The 15597-nt window shown below is 38.0% G+C and overlaps 1 protein-coding gene across 13 annotated transcripts in view; it reads left to right on the top strand.

Annotated features, from left to right (window-relative positions):
• The window catches only part of TTLL5 (tubulin tyrosine ligase like 5), a 254676-nt gene that overhangs the window by 1081 nt on the left and 237998 nt on the right, over window positions 1-15597 (top strand). For all 13 annotated transcript variants that reach the window (XR_014148340.1, XR_014148339.1, XR_014148337.1 and 10 more), the window contains exons 2-3: window positions 581-749; window positions 6502-6614. Coding sequence is in view for 9 of the 13 variants with exons in the window: in XM_081830183.1 (XP_081686309.1) it covers window positions 676-749; window positions 6502-6614 (187 nt within the window). In the remaining 4 variants the exon portion in view is untranslated. The remainder of the gene's footprint in view (window positions 1-580; window positions 750-6501; window positions 6615-15597) is intronic.

Here is a 15597-nt window from a genome sequence, read left to right as displayed (position 1 = left end):
AGATTCAAATCATAATTTGTGATTTTTAGTAAGGGAGAATAATTTCTGAGAGTGGAAGGACAGTGTTTTTCTTTTCTTTTTTTTTTTTTTTTAGCTATTTATCACCTTGATTCAGGAGAATATATTAATCTTTTAGTTTAGTGGTTGAATTTGTTTTAGTGAAATATGAAGGCATTTCAGCTGTGTGCTTGTCCTAGTGCCTAAAGAAATATTTTCAGGAGTCGTAAATCTTGAGTTTTTATTTTTAACCCAGGTCAAGCCTTTATAGCGAGGAGTCTATGTTTTAGTCAATCAGCCACCTACCTCAGACTTCCCAGAAGCTAATTCTTGTTAGGTTTAGTGTATAAAAGAAAAATGAGAAGCTCAAACTTAATAACAGCTCTGTAAGTACATGGAGGACAGACAGTATGTTTGAAAAAAACCTTGATTTTTGTGGTGTGAGGCACTGTGATAGAAGGTAAGCTTCTAGACGTTGGACACCATTTAGGTAAACATTCATATTTGTTACTTGAAAAATCAATAGCAATAATCAACAGATAGAAAATGCCATTGTGTTTCAAATCATTTGGCTTTCTTGCAGGAATCAGTGCCACCTAAATTGTTTGATCCAGTGAATCTGCAGGGAAAGGTCTCTGAGGCCACCGTCTGCTGACTGCATGACAAACCCTAAAGGAAATGCCAGTCGTGATGGCCCGGGACCTGGAAGAAACAGCATCATCCTCAGAGGATGAGGAGGTGGTAAGCCAAGAGTAAGTAAGAGCGAGCCTGCTTTTGACTTTTTGCCTTTAGTGTAGAAAATAATTCTCTTTTACTTATACCTTCTTTTACGCACTCCTTCCTTTGGTGCAGTCTGACTCTGGTTTTAGTTTCTATCCATGATCTAATCCAAGATTTTATGAATTGGTCACCTTCAGCTATCTGAAATGAGAGAAGCCTCTGTTTCTGAGCTCATGAGTGAACATTGGCTCTAGATACTGCTTTGTGAACTCTTGATTGGCGCTCCTAACATAGGAGATTTTTAAATTTGTAGATATTAAAGCCAAGGAGGTCTCCAAACTCTATGAGATAGGTTATGTTATTTTCTCAAAAGCCTTTACAATGATAGAATGATAGTATATAGAGAGGTCAAGTAACTTACCAGAGTAACTGGGGGACAGTACATTAGAATTCTTTAACCTGTGCTGTGCCATTGAACCACATTGCTTTCCTGGGTTGTTTTAGTAAGAGTCAAGTTTCTTGATTTCTGGATTCTCATAACAATAAAAATGAACAGTGGTAATAAGTACAGCTTATCATTTAGCATAGATGATGGTAAGGGCTTTAACTTGATGTAGCTCATTTAATCTGAAAATGTTATTCTCACTTTAGTAAGCTCAGCCTCACAAAGATCAAAGAACTTTTTTAGAGACTCAGAGATAGTAAGTGATGGATTGAGATTGAGACCTAGTTTTCATGGATTTTGAGGCACTTTACTATTTTGCCTCCTTTAACATTATTACTTGACACAGAGAACAAAGAGAGAGTCTGACTTAAAGTTAAGATTAGTTTTTAAGATTCTCTGTGAGTCCCCTTGGATATGTGTGTGCAATGTAACCTGAAAAGTGGGGATAGTATCTCCCAGGCTGTTCTGTAGGGGTATGGTTAGGATCAAAAGAATGGTAAGTATGAAATTACTTTATAAATGATGAAGTACCATACAAATGTTACGGCATTATTCTTACTGGCTTTAATATTGAATTTAAAGTGCATTTCTTATTATAAAGTAGAAGATTACATTATTTAATGTAACTAGAAAAAATTACTGAAGCATTCATAAAGCTTTGGGAAGGGCTTCTCATCACTCTTAGGTCATAGAAAATAAAAGATTTGACATTATATTTGGGTCAGTCTTATTCAGGATAATTAAATGGATAATTCCCTCTGGTCACTTTATCTTCTTGTGACTTTTTGCTTTCTGTGTGCTGTGTCTTACCTATTTCACAAAATTTTTAACTTCTGCGAGCGTCAGTCTAATTTCAAGATCATTCTTTTACTTCGTGACTACGTATTAGTGGGCTTATGAGTTGGGTCTGATGAGTATTAGGTTGAACTCTATGAAATTGCTGTTTTAGTAGGTTAAAAATAGTCAAATATTGACAATTTCAGATTTTCAACCTAATACTGCAGTGGGTACTTGGTAAATACTTGCCAACTGAGTGACCAACTGAATGAATGAATAAATGGAGACTTTATGCTTTAGATCACCTTAGAGCAGGGGTTCTTAACTTTTTTTATGCCATATATTCCTTATCAGAATAATATTTTTAGGTGCTTAAAATACATATCATTGCGAATAGTACCAATTACATTGAAACACAGTTATTAAGATGTAAAAAAACCCACACTTGTGATATAGTAATATGTGCTTTTTAATTAGTGTATTAAACCACAAGATTATTCATCTAAAGCATGGGAAAGTTAAATTTTATTTTCTAAAGGCAGCAGCATGAAGATTGTTTTTGCTGTTTGCATAAGCTCATCACCCTGTGGGGTAGTCTTTTTTTTTTTTTTTGCTTTTAAGATTTATCTATCCATTTTAAAGAAAGGGGGGAGCGGAGGGAGAGGGAGAGAGAGTCTCAAGCAGATGAGACTATGCTGAGTGCGGAGCCTGACTCGGGACTCGATCTTACCACCCTGAGACCACTACTTGAGCCGAAACCAAGAGTTGGACGCTCAACCGACTGTGCCACCCAGGCGCCCCGACCCTGTGGGGGTAGTCTCTGATTAGCACTTATAAGTGGGGAATATTGGGAAGCATCATAGGTGTCTGGACCACCACTTGGCATTCACCATTTGGCTGCTGAATGATTGCTTAGGAGGAGAGCTGCCAAATTGTTGTCCAGCCTCATCACGCCAGATGAGGAAGATTGTGACCACAGGTGATCTAGTGGCAAGTTTAATAGCTACCATTAACTTAGAAGTAGTGGTAAATGTAAATGATATTTTGAGATATCTGCAACAACTGTAATATGGTGTAAAAAATCTGTAGTTTCAGACAGACTCAAAGGCACAGATAATGCGTTGTTGCCTATATTCATAATTGAGAAATGGCTAAATTTCTAGTAGAAGTTACTGAACTTAGAGGTGTAATTCCCTACTCCAATCCAAACTCATGGATTTTTTTACCCTTCCTTTCAGACTCCTGTTGACTTTTGACTGTTAATGTTCCATCGGCTCCTGTCTTGTCTATCAGACACTTAGTATATACATTAGTAATCTTAAGTCTATCTTGTTTACACTTGGAGTAATATGCTTACATTTTTAAAGTTTTGGAAGTTATAAGGCCTTAAATCATCTAAGGATGTTGATGTGATCCAAAGATGTATATCCATGGGCATCTGCTAGATCTGCTCAGATCCCAAGGCTGTATTCAAGTGTTAATGCCCGGCAGTCCTGGACTTCAGGGCTAGAAACTGTCCAGGAAATCCTTGTTTTGCACTGCATTATTTCAAATACTAAATTTAAAAGGGCTCTTTTTCTATATTTTGCTAGTGGATCCCAAATACAAATTTATATATAGATGTGGAAAGATTTGATACAAGGTTTATTCAGGCCCTAAAAAACTAATTTCAATTCCTATCATAAAAGTCAGCTTTATAGCAGTTCATGAACATATACATGGGGAAAAAAAGGTAATCAACAAATGATTATACAGTGAGCACTACAGGAGTTCAGAGACGGAAGGCATCATCACTGTGGGCTGGAGGAGCTGGGGGAAGGCTCCATGGGGGTGGTGAGATGTCCTGGGCCTAAGTGTGGGATCAAATGGGCGGAAGTGGGGAAAGCATTTCCAGCAGGGGCATTGGTATGAATTAGGCCTCGAAGCTTTGAGTTATGTAGGCTAGGTCCCAGGAGTGAATGATATATATATGCCTCATGAAATTGCTTCTTAAGAACCAAAACGTTGTTAGGCTTTCATTAAAGTGAACCTTAAAACTGTTCTACTTTGGTAATCAAGCATCCAAGTCTTGAGTTCGTTCACGCCTATAAGAGCATATTTTTAAAAATATATACCAGTTTCTGGTGTGAATGAAAATTTAAAGTCCCAATTTTCAGTTTCCTCACCATTTTGAATCTTTTGCCTTTAGCACCCCCTGGTGGGAGCATGCTTTTAATGACAACGTAGCATCTGCCTTAAGTGTGTTTTAGTTGACCATACTGAATTCATAATGTGTCTACCACCTCTTTTATCTTTTCGTAGGTTGTAGGTGGAAGGATTTCTCTGGCAGGGATTTGGCTTTCCACAAATAGCATAGCTAGGGCCTTGGCTCTTCTCAGCCGTATATCTGTTTATTGTGTTCCTGACCCTTATCAGGCGTTTTAACTTGTAAGCAGTAATCCATTGTTTGTAAGTGGGAAGGCGCAGTGGTGCCAGTTTGTAGCTAGTGCTAGATTGACAAGGAACTTGGGATAATTTCCAGAGTTTCTGTCCAAGACTTTGCAGTTTAGGCTGCCTATTTTTTCTCTACCCTCTGACCTAGAAATATAGTGGGAAAATTATAGTTGGAAAAGATCCTAGGAATTTTCTGGACTCCTGCCCACATTTTACAGGTGTTTAAGATTAAAAAGCAAGCAAACCATGAAAAAATATCCTTCTTGCTAAAAAGTGCCCCTGATGAATACCTTTTCTCACAAATGGGCACCCTTACCCACGTCAAAAAGCAGGAACAGTAGTAAGCATCCACATTCCAGTTCTAGAAAACAGGAAATGAACTAGGTATAGTGTTCTTTGCTTTTCCTCACTAAAATACTTCGGCAGCTCATCCCAGGTCTCAAGGCTGCCTCACTTCTCAGATTGGTAGCCTGGAAGCCTGTGCATTCAAAACGGGGATCTTTTTAAACTTGGGTTGAGGGGGTCTCACTAGGCCCTGAGATTGGTAGTATGACCTTTTTTTAAGGGATGTGGTCATGTGAGTTTTTGAGAGCAGCCCAAATTTTGGCTAACTGGATCTTATTCTGTTTAAAGAATTGATTAGTATAGGTTCCCAAAGGGTTGGGTTTAAGGTGTTCTGTATACAAAACATCACTGAAATGTGATTAGGGAGATGGAAGGGTAGAAAGAGCGCAGGCAGGCACTTGGGTTCAGATACCTGTTCCCTTACTTAACCAGATCTATGATCTTGAGCGAATCACTTATCCTCTCTGAGACACCTTTTTTTTAGTTCATAGTGTGGGCAAGAGGATTAAGTGAGATAACACGTGAAAGCTCTTACTTTAATTCCTGGCACATAGTAGGGTCTCAGGTCGTCTCTTTCCCTTCTGACTCCCTGGCACTAAGGAGGTTGAAGATTTTCCTAATCTGTGAGTAAGTACACATCTGTCTAAGATTGATTAAACAGAGATTTCCTGAGGGTAGGGTAAGAGAGTAAAGTCAGAGGTCCTTTTCTGGAGAAAAATTGTTCCATTTAGTATAGGCTTGCTTTAAAATATGTGGTTTTAATTGGAGCACTTGTATTAACTTGTATTAATTTTGGGTTCCTAGCTCAGAATCTTAGGATGGGTTATCAAATTGGCTTAAAAAGGGACAATGGGGTGTAAAAGGGTGTATAAATTATTGTGAATGTGATATATTAGTTAGGATTCTTTATGTCTGCTGGGGGTTAAAACATAACTTGTCCTAAATAATAAAGGGAATTTTAAATTTTTTTTTTTTTAAAGATTTTATTTATTTATTTGAGAGAGAGACAATGAGAGACAGAGAGCACGAGAGGGAAGAGGGTCAGAGGGAGAAGCAGACCCCCCGCTGAGCAGGGAGCCCGATGCGGGACTCGATCCCAGGACTCCAGGATCATGACCCGAGCCGAAGGCAGTCGCTTAACCAACTGAGCCACCCAGGCGCCCGGGAATTTTAAATTTTTATTTTAAATTTTATTTTAAAGATTTTTTTCCCACTGTCCCCCATAAAGGGAATTTATTAACTCCTATTTAGGAAAGGCTTGATTCTGCAACTCCACATTTGCCTCTCAGGATCTCATTTTTCTCATTCTTCCAGTGGGGTTCCCACTGACTTCCTCCTTTACCTGTAGTTCCAGGCTTTCCTTTCAAGGTCACAAAATGACAGTTGAACTTACATACCTCATTCTCTTATACCATCCAGGGGAAGAGGCCATCTCTCCTGTCGCTGCTATAGAAGAGAAAGAAAGCACCTCTTTCTCAGTGGGTCTCACAACATATCTTCTGACACTCACTGGCTACATTGCTCATTCCTGATCCACCAACTAGAACTGAGGGGTGGAAGGCCCCAATTGGCTGAGGCCAATCAAAGCCCATCCCTGCAGCAGGGATGGAGTTAATCTTAACTAGACCCCATGACTAAGCATGGGAGCTGAATGGTTTCCCATAGGACATTTGGGATTCTTGTTCTAGGAGGAGGGAAAGTTGCTAAGTGGCAAACCACAGTGATCTGCTTCAGTCTTAATTCAGATTCTGAGCTGTCAATTAATAAAAGCCTTTTGTTAACAGCTGTAGGGATCATCCGTGTATCATGTGGACTGGAGGCTGCCGGAGAATTCCAGTTTTGGTGTTCCATGCTGAGGCTATTCTGACAAAGGACAACAATATTCGAGTAATTGGAGGTAGGTGTGGCCTCCCCCATGGCGGGCAGGTCTGGGCATGGCTCCGGTAACCTCGTCTTACAGAAGTTGATATCACATGTAAATAGGAAAAGGGCCTTGGTCATGAGAAAAATCTCATGATTTTTTTTTATACTTCAGGACTATTTGGAATTTCTTAAATTTTTTGCATCTTAAATTGCTTTTCTTTTTTGAATTTTTTCCTTCAGAATTATGTGTGCATGTGTTACTGTTATTTTTTATGATGAAAGACAACAAAATGTACCCTTTTAAACATTTTAGAGTATATACCTAAGTGGAATTTAGTACAAGTCACAGTGTTGTACAATCCACAGCACTGTCTAGTTCCAGAACGTTTTCATCATCCTAAAATAAACCCCATTTCCATTAAGCAGTCACTCCCTATGAGCCCTTACCCCAGCTCATAGTAACTGCTCATCTACTTTCTGTCTCTTTCGATTTGCATGTTCTGGATATTTCATAACAAATGTACTCATACAATATGTAGTCTTTTGTGTCTGGCTTTTTTCACTTAGCATAATGTGTTCAAGGTCCATCCATGTTGTAACATATATCAATACTTCGTTCCTTTTCATGGAGTACCATATTTTGTTTATCCATTCACCAGTTGATTGATCGGTTGCTGTTTGTTTCCACCTTTTGGCTATTGTGAATAGTGCTGCTCTGAAGATTCACATACAAGGTTTTGTTTGAACACCTGTTTTTAATTCTTTTGGGTCTCTACTTAGGAATGGAATTGCTAGGTCTTTTGGTAATTCTATGTTTAGCTTATTACAGAGCTGCCAAGGGATAGAATAGTGACTGCACAATTCTACATTCCCACCAACAATGTAGGAGAGTTCCATTTTCTCCACATCCTCACTGACATTTGTTATTTTCTGTTCTTTAGATTATAGCTCTGCTAGTGGGTGTAAAGTGGTATCTTATTGTGGTTTCGATGTTCATTTCCCTAATGACTGATGACATTGAGCATCTTTTCATGTGCTTCTTGGTTATTTGTATATCTTCTTTAGAGAAATGTCTAGTCAAAGCCTTTGCCTATTTTTTTTTTTTTTAATAGGCTCCACATCCAGCCCAGTGCAGGTTTGAATTCATGATCCTGAGATCAAGACCTGAGTGAGCTAAGATCAAGAGTCGGACGCTTAACTAGCTGAGCCACCCAGGCACCCTGCCTTTATCTGTTTTTGAGTTGGGTTGTTTGACTTTTTGTTGTTGAGTTAGGAGAGTTCTTTATGCATTCTAGATACTAGACTCTTATCAGATATATGATTTCCAAATTCTTTTTCCTATTCTCTGGTTTGTCTTTTTACTCTCTTGATAGTGTTTTCTCATAAGCAAAAGTTTTTCATTTTGATGACTTGCAGTTTATTTCTTCTTTTGTTGCTTATGCTTTTGGTGTCATATCTAAGGAACCATTGCCTAATCTAAGGTCATAATCCTTATGCTTTATGCTAAGTTTTATAGGTTAAGTGCTTACATTTAGAGCTAAATGGTCTTTGATCCATTTTGAGTTAATTTTTTTATATAGTGTGAGGTAAGGGTCCACCTTCATTCTTTTGCATGTGAATATCCAGTTGTCCTGGCATGATTAGTTGGAGACACTATTCTTTCCCTATTGAATAGTCTCGGCGCTGTCATTGGAAATCAGTTGACTTGGATGTATGGTTTTATTTCTAGATCCTTTTTTTTTTTTTTAATTTTTATTTATTTATTTGACAGAGGGAGAGACAGTGAGAGAGGGAACACAAGCAGGGGGAGTGGGAGAGGGAGAAGCAGGCTTCCCGCTGAGCAGGGAGCCCGATACGGGGCTTGATCCCAGGACCCTGAGATCATGACCCAAGCCAAAGGCAGACGCTTAATGACTGAGCCACCCAGGTGCCCCTTTATTTCTAGACTCTTAATATCCCATTTATCTTTATGTTTATCTTTATATCAGTGCCACATTGTTTTGATTACTATACCTTTGTACTAAGTTTTAAAATTGGGTTGTTGAGTCCTTTAACTTTATTCTCCTTTATCAAGCTTTTTTTGGCTATTTAGGATCCCTTGCAATTCCATATGAATTTTGGGATCAGCTTTTTCATTTGTGCAAAAAGGGTGTTGGGCTTGTGATGGGGAGTATATTGCCGTCTTAGTATTAAGTCTTCCAGTCTGTAAACATGGGATGTTTTGTCATTTATTTAGATCATCTTTAATTTTTTTAGCAATGTTTTTAGTTTTCAGTGTGTAAGTTTTAGAGTTCCTTGGTTAACTTTATTCCTAATTATTTTATTCTCTTTGATGCTACCATAAATGGAATTGTTTTTTCAATTTCATTTTTGGGTTGTTCATTGCCAGTGTGCATAAATACAGCTGATTTTTATATGTTGATCTTGGATCCTGAAACCTTGCTGAACTCATTTATTAGCTTTAATAGTTTGTGTGTGTGTGTGTGTATTCTTTAGCATTGTCTATATATAAGATCATGTCATCTGCATGTAGAGATTTTACTTTTTCCTTTCCAACCTGGATGCCTTTTATTTCTTTTTCTTACCTAATTGCACTGGCTAGAACTTCCAGTACAATGTCAAATAGAAGTGGTAAAAGTGGGCATCTTTCTCTTTCTTGTTTCTGATCTTAGAGGGAAAGCTTTCAGTCTTTCACTGCTCAGTATGATGTTAGCTGTGGGTTTCATAATGCCCTTTATCATGTTCAGGAAGTTTCCTTCTATTCCTTTGGTGTTTTTATCATGCAAGGGTGTTGGATTTTGTTAAATGCTTTGTCTGCATTAGTTGAGATTTTTTTTCTTCATTCTATTAATGTGGTATATTACACTGATTGACCTGTATGTTGAACCATACTTGCATTCCTGAGATAAATCCCACTTGGTCATGGTATAATCCTTTTAATATGCTGCTTGATTTGGTTTGCTGTTATTTTTTTGAGGGTATTTGCATCTGTACTCATAAGGGATTTTGATCTGTAGTTTTCTTGTGATGTCTTTATCTGGATTTGGTATCAGACTAATGCTGGCCTTATATAATGTGTTCCCTCCTCTTCTTTGGAAGAGTTTGAGAAGGATTGGTGTTAATTCTTTAACTGTTTGATAGAATTCACCAGTGAATCCATGTAGTCTGGGCTTTTCTTTATTGGGAGGTTTTTGATTACTGATTCAACTTCTTGTATGTCTATTCATATTTTGTATTTTGTATTGACACAATTTTGGTAGTTTGTGTGTTTTTAGTTTTTGTCCATTTAATCTAATTTCTTGGCATATAATTATTCTTAGTATTCTTTTATTTATTTGTTTTTCATAGTATTCTTATGTAATCCTTTTTATTTCTGTAAGGTCAGTAGTAATGTCCCGTTTCATTTCTCATTTTAGTAATTTGAATCTTTTCTCTTTTTTTCTTAGTCTAACTAAAAGTTTGTCAATTTTGATCATTTTAAAGAGCCAACTTCTAATTTTGCTTATTTTTTCTATTGTTTTTTATCCTCAATTTCATTTATCTCTAATCTTCTGTGATATTAAGCAGTGCTCTGAATTCTAGGTTAGCCTGTAGCTATCTTCAGAGGTTACAGTACCATGGATCTGAACTGCTGTGTGATATAGTGGAAAGAGTCTATACGTGGTTTCTCAGTCATTGGTTCAAATCCCAGCTTTGGCATTTACTAGCTGTGAGTCTGGGGCAAATCACTTAAACTCTCTCAACCTGTTTTAGTATTAGTTAGGTGGAGATAATAGCTATTTTGCAGGCATTGTAAGAATTAATGAGATCATTTAATATTTGGCATATAGTGGGCACTCAGAATTTGTGCTATTTACTCTACTTGTTGAATAGGATCTGTTCTACTGTGAAATGACTTTAAGGTCTGTTCTTGCCCCATAATAAGGCAGGAGTTCAGAGGACAGTGAACACCTGCTTCTGGGATTTGAATCCTTCCTCCCCAAGGGTCGTGTTCTAATCCCCTCAGCAAGTTGCTAGGTTACCACTTAAAGGGATATGGTTCATTCATGTTCTCTGAATTTGGAGGAACTGAAGATTTGCTAACATTTGCAAAGAAACTTCCTCTCAATATAATTGGAGTCAAACATCAAAGGTAGGTAAAAACAACAGAAGTAAATAATCTCCCCCAAACATACTTCTTTTGGTCTGCTTGTCACAAAAATGAATCTCTGTATTCCATGCCAATAAGCAGACTTTTTTAGAGTACCTAACATTTATTAGAAATTAGTATCCATCAGTGTTGTCATCCTGTTGTTCAAGCAGTCCCTGTGTTTTTAGAACTTAAGTGTCTTTTTTTTTTCCCTTTACACATTCTTGTGATTAAAGAAAAAGCCACTGAACTTTTTTCTCAAACTTTGTGTTTGAATTTTCTGTATCTTTCTGATTCTTTGAGGTTTCATAATTTTCTAGACCCTCCTTTATGAAAAGAACAATTTTTTAAAAAGATTTACTTATTTATTTTAGAGAGAGAGAGAGTGCAAATAGGGAAGGGCAGAGGCGGAGAGAGAGAGAGAGAGAGAGAATCTCCAGCAGACTCCCCACTGAGCACAGAGCCTGACGTGGGGCTCTATCCCAGGACCCTGAGATCATGACCTGAGCCAGAGTCAGATGCTTCACCAACTGAGCCATACAGGCGCCCCTGAAAAGAACAATTAGAATGAGTGTTTTCCTAGTTGCTGCCTCAGATTTCTGAATTGTTAAATACTCTGGGTCTTTTTTTTTTTTTTCCCCTCCTCTCTCAAATAGCTGACATACATCTGCTCAGATCATAATCCTGTGTTTAAATCCCCTTGAGAAGTGTTTCTGGGGCATTAGTTATCTTCTGCTGATCTTAGAGCGTTAGATGCCAGCCTTGTTTTTTCTGTTATCTGTTAAATGTTTCATTGAATTTACTGTTAATATTTTTGGTACAGTATGATTTCATATGCTTTATTTGTGAAATATTCCAGAAATGTATTTTTTCTTTACTATCTCCATGTTTTCTTCAAAATTGCATACACTTTGAACATGTAAATGGGATTGCATTTTAGAGACAAGAGAGATAATTTCAGTTTAAGGTAATCTGTTCCTAGAAAGAAACATCATTTTATAAATTGCCTCTAAATGTATCAGCTTTGTAAGTTTGCATTTGTGTAGGCTAGCACTGTCCAATAGAAATATGATACAAGCTAGATATGTAAGTTTTCCAGTGGCCTTATTTTAAAAACTTAATAGAAATAGGGACACCTGGTGGCTCAGTCGGGTAAGCATCTGCCTTTGGCTTGGTCATGATCCCAGCATCCTGGGATCAAGTCCTACATCGGGCTCCTTGCTCAGCGGGGAGCCTGCTTCTCCTCTCCCTCTGTCCTTCTCCCCCTCCACCCCCCATGCTCTCGTTCTTGCTCTCTGTCTCTCTCTCAAATACATAAATAAATAAAATCTTAAAAGAAAGATATTTGACATCTAGTATATATTTTACACTATAAGTGTAAAATCTCTGTGGTACAAAATTTTCATCAGAAGTTTTTAATCTGTATTTAGATTTTACAAGTATTGTAGTTGAAAAAGTAAATTCATATGTTCAGGTTGTTCCAAACAAGTTTTCCAAATACTGAATCAAGTGTCAGTCTTCAAATTTAAATTTAAATTAATAAAGTTAAAATTAAAAATTCAGTTCCTTGGTCACACTAGTTAACATTTCTTTCTTTCTTTTTTTTAGAGAAGGAGAGAGAGAGAGAAAGGGAGGTAGGGAGGGAGGGACAGAGGGAAAATCTCAGGCAGGCTCCACATCCAGGGCTGAGCCCCATACAAGGCTGATCTGACGACCCTGACATTATGATATAAACCGAAATCAAGAGTCAGACACTTAACCGACTGAGCCACCCAGGCGCGCCCCACACTAGTTACTCTAGTTACTGACTAGGTGCTTGGTAGTTATACGTGGCTAGCAACTACCATATTCAACAGTACAGGTATAGACCTCATTTTCTGACAGTAAGGCAAAGCTACACTATATTGCCATTGAAAGGGTTATTCTTATATTCTAAAAGTAAAAAAAAAAAGTCCGTTTTATCTTCATTCTAGTTTCCCAGGCTATTTTTGTCCAAACCTCTTAGGGCATGTCATCACTCCCTAGGTGCTTCTGTGCTGACAGAGTATTGGTTTCTTGTTTTAATTTGCTCTGTTGCTGCCAGTCCTGGAATTTGCCAGGAGTTCTAGCACTTTAGGTTGCCTCCTGATGCACACAGGAGTGGTTGGAGAAGAGGAAATTCTGTAGTCTCATGGTAGAATGGATGCAGTGCATGTTCAGAGGCTCAGATAGCAGATGTTTGGCAGTTTGCTAGTCGGACCAATACCACGCCCTGCTTCTTGTTTTTATATGGAAGGAAGTACGGATAAGGTGGTTATTTCTTGGGCAGTGGGACTGGTTCAGTTTATAGTTGCAAGCCTCCATTTGACTCTTGCCATGGGAGCAGAGCCCAGGGTTGCCAGGTCTTTCAAGTGAAGCCCAGAAATTGAGATTTTTATATGAATTCTTTCAATTTTAAAAGATTAGCGACTAATTCAGTTTTATGTTTAAAACACCACAAAGAATGAACAAACCATGTCTGCAGGCTGGATTTGGCCCTTGGGTCACCAGTTTATAACTGGTTATCAGCATTATTGGACACAGGGCTGTTGGACACAGAATATGAATGTGAGTTAAAATCCCCAGCAATCACACTTGCTTTATGTCATTCCACCCTGTCTTTCTTGCACTCCCCTTTTGGAACATGCACAATGTATCAGAGTTGGGTTATAGTTAGCTGGTATGGATTAGAAGCTGTTGGTCACTGCTTACTACTTACACACTGTGAGGATTGTGTCACTGAGTGCAGTGATGATTGCATTTTTCTTCTATGTTAGGAAAAGTAGGAGAAAGAGTATTAATAGCATTTTTGTTTTTAAATTTGCTATATAAAATGCATAATTTACGTATGATATTATGTATTAATAGCTATTTCACCACATATTTACTTTTTTTTTTTTTTTTACAATTTTTAATATTTTTAAAAAATTTTTTACTATGAGCACTGGGTGTTATATGCAACTAATGAATCATTGAGCACTATACCTGAGACTAAGGATGTACTATATGTTGGCTAATTTAAATAAAAAAAGAAAAAAATTTTTACTATGTAGCAACAAGTGTTCTAAAAGTTATATGCATATTAACTGATGTAGTGCTTACAACTACCCCATGAGGTAAGTACCTTTATTATCAACACCATTTGACAAGGGGGGGAAATTGACCATAGAGAAATAATTTACTCACGATTACAGGCAGGAAGTGGTAGAGCCTGGATTTGAGCCCTTGGCAGTTCCACTTATCATTTCCCCTTCCTCCCTAGTCCCCAGCTAATCATTCTCTGTTTTTCTGCATGCTTTAGTGACTCCCTTCCCCAGGGCCTGGTACTGTGAGGCGAGCGTTGCAGAACAGGCGTGGAATCAGGCACACTTCTGGTCTCCAGCATGGATGATGCTTTGGCTTTTACATGTACAGAAATGGATATGTCGGTGATCACAGTTATCATAATGAAGAGACCTGACTTTCTTTCACTTCCTAAACATTCAATCTAAAAAAATTAAAAACCTTTTGACAAGCTCTAAGAATAGTACTTTTCGTTGAATGGATGTATACTCTTTCCCTGTGCTCACCAACTGTTAATGTTTTGTCATGTTTCTTGTCATTTGAGAATTAGTTCAAATACTTTGTACCTTAATGCTTTATTCAGCAGTGTCACCTAAGCACAAGGGCATCCTCTGTATAACCACAGTACTGAGATGACACTCAAAAGGTCTGCCATTGGTAAAATACTCTAGTATATGGTGCTTATGCACATTTCCCCAATTGTTCCAGTTTTGACCTTTATAGCTGTTATTATTTTCTAAAATCTAAGACTAAATCAAAGATTATATATAGTTTTCGTATTTCTCTTCTAATTTCCCAGACTTTGTGTGTGTCTGTGTGTCTTTCATGGCACTGACATTTTTAGAGATATCAAGACTAGTTGCTTTGCAGATGTCCTTAAGTTTGGGCGTGTCTGATTGTTTCTATGTGTTTAGATTCAGGTTTAAAAATTTTGTAAGACTATCACTTAGTGCAGTTGTGTCCTCAGTGTATCACATTAGGAAGGATGTGATATTATTGTATTGCGTTATTGGTGATGGCAGATTTCTCATTGAGATAATGTTCACCAGATTGCTTCATCGGAGGGGTGCCTTTCTCCTTTGTTACGAGCATTCTCTGGAATGATGTTTGGAGATGCATGAATATTCTGTTTCCCAGTAGTCTCTCACTCATTGGTATCAATTGATTTTAGTCTGAACTAAAATGAACTTTAGTCTGAACTTTTACGATTTTTGTAAAATGCTGATTTTCTTTTTCTTTCCTTCTACATTTATTAGCTGGATTTTCTATAAATAAGAGCTTTCCCTTCTTTAGGAGGCAGAATAATGGTCCTCGCCAAGATGTCTACCTTCTAATCCCCAGAACCTGTGAAAATGTTACCTGACATGGCAATGGAAAATTGAGGTTGTAGGTGGAATTAAGGTTGCTAATCAGCTAACCTTAATCACAAGGGTCCTTTAAAGTAGGAGGAGGCAGGGCACCTGGGTGGCTCAGTCGGTTAAGTGTCTGCCTTCTGCTCAGGTCATGATCCTAGGGTCCTGGGATCAAGTCCCCCATCAGGCTCCCTGTTCAGCAGGGGGCCTGCTTCTCCCTCTCCCTGCCGCTCCCCCTGCTTGTGCACGCTCTCTCTCTCTCTGTCAGATAAATAAATAAAATCTTAAAAAAAAAAAATAAAGTAGAAGGAGGCAGACGAGGAGTCAGATGGATGCTATGAGAGAAGGACTAGACCCACTGTTGCTGGCTTTGAAAATAGAGGAAGGAGACAATAAGCCATGGAATGAGGGCAGCTTCTAGAAGCTGAAAAAGGAAAAGAGCCTATAGAAAAGAA

Source organism: Leptonychotes weddellii, chromosome 9, assembly GCF_054177405.1.
Source record: "Leptonychotes weddellii isolate Sample4059 chromosome 9, ASM5417740v2, whole genome shotgun sequence".
NCBI classification, from domain to species: domain Eukaryota; kingdom Metazoa; phylum Chordata; class Mammalia; order Carnivora; family Phocidae; genus Leptonychotes; species Leptonychotes weddellii.
The sequence above is the reverse complement of the archived record's forward strand: the minus strand, read 5'-3'. Positions and strand labels throughout refer to the sequence as shown.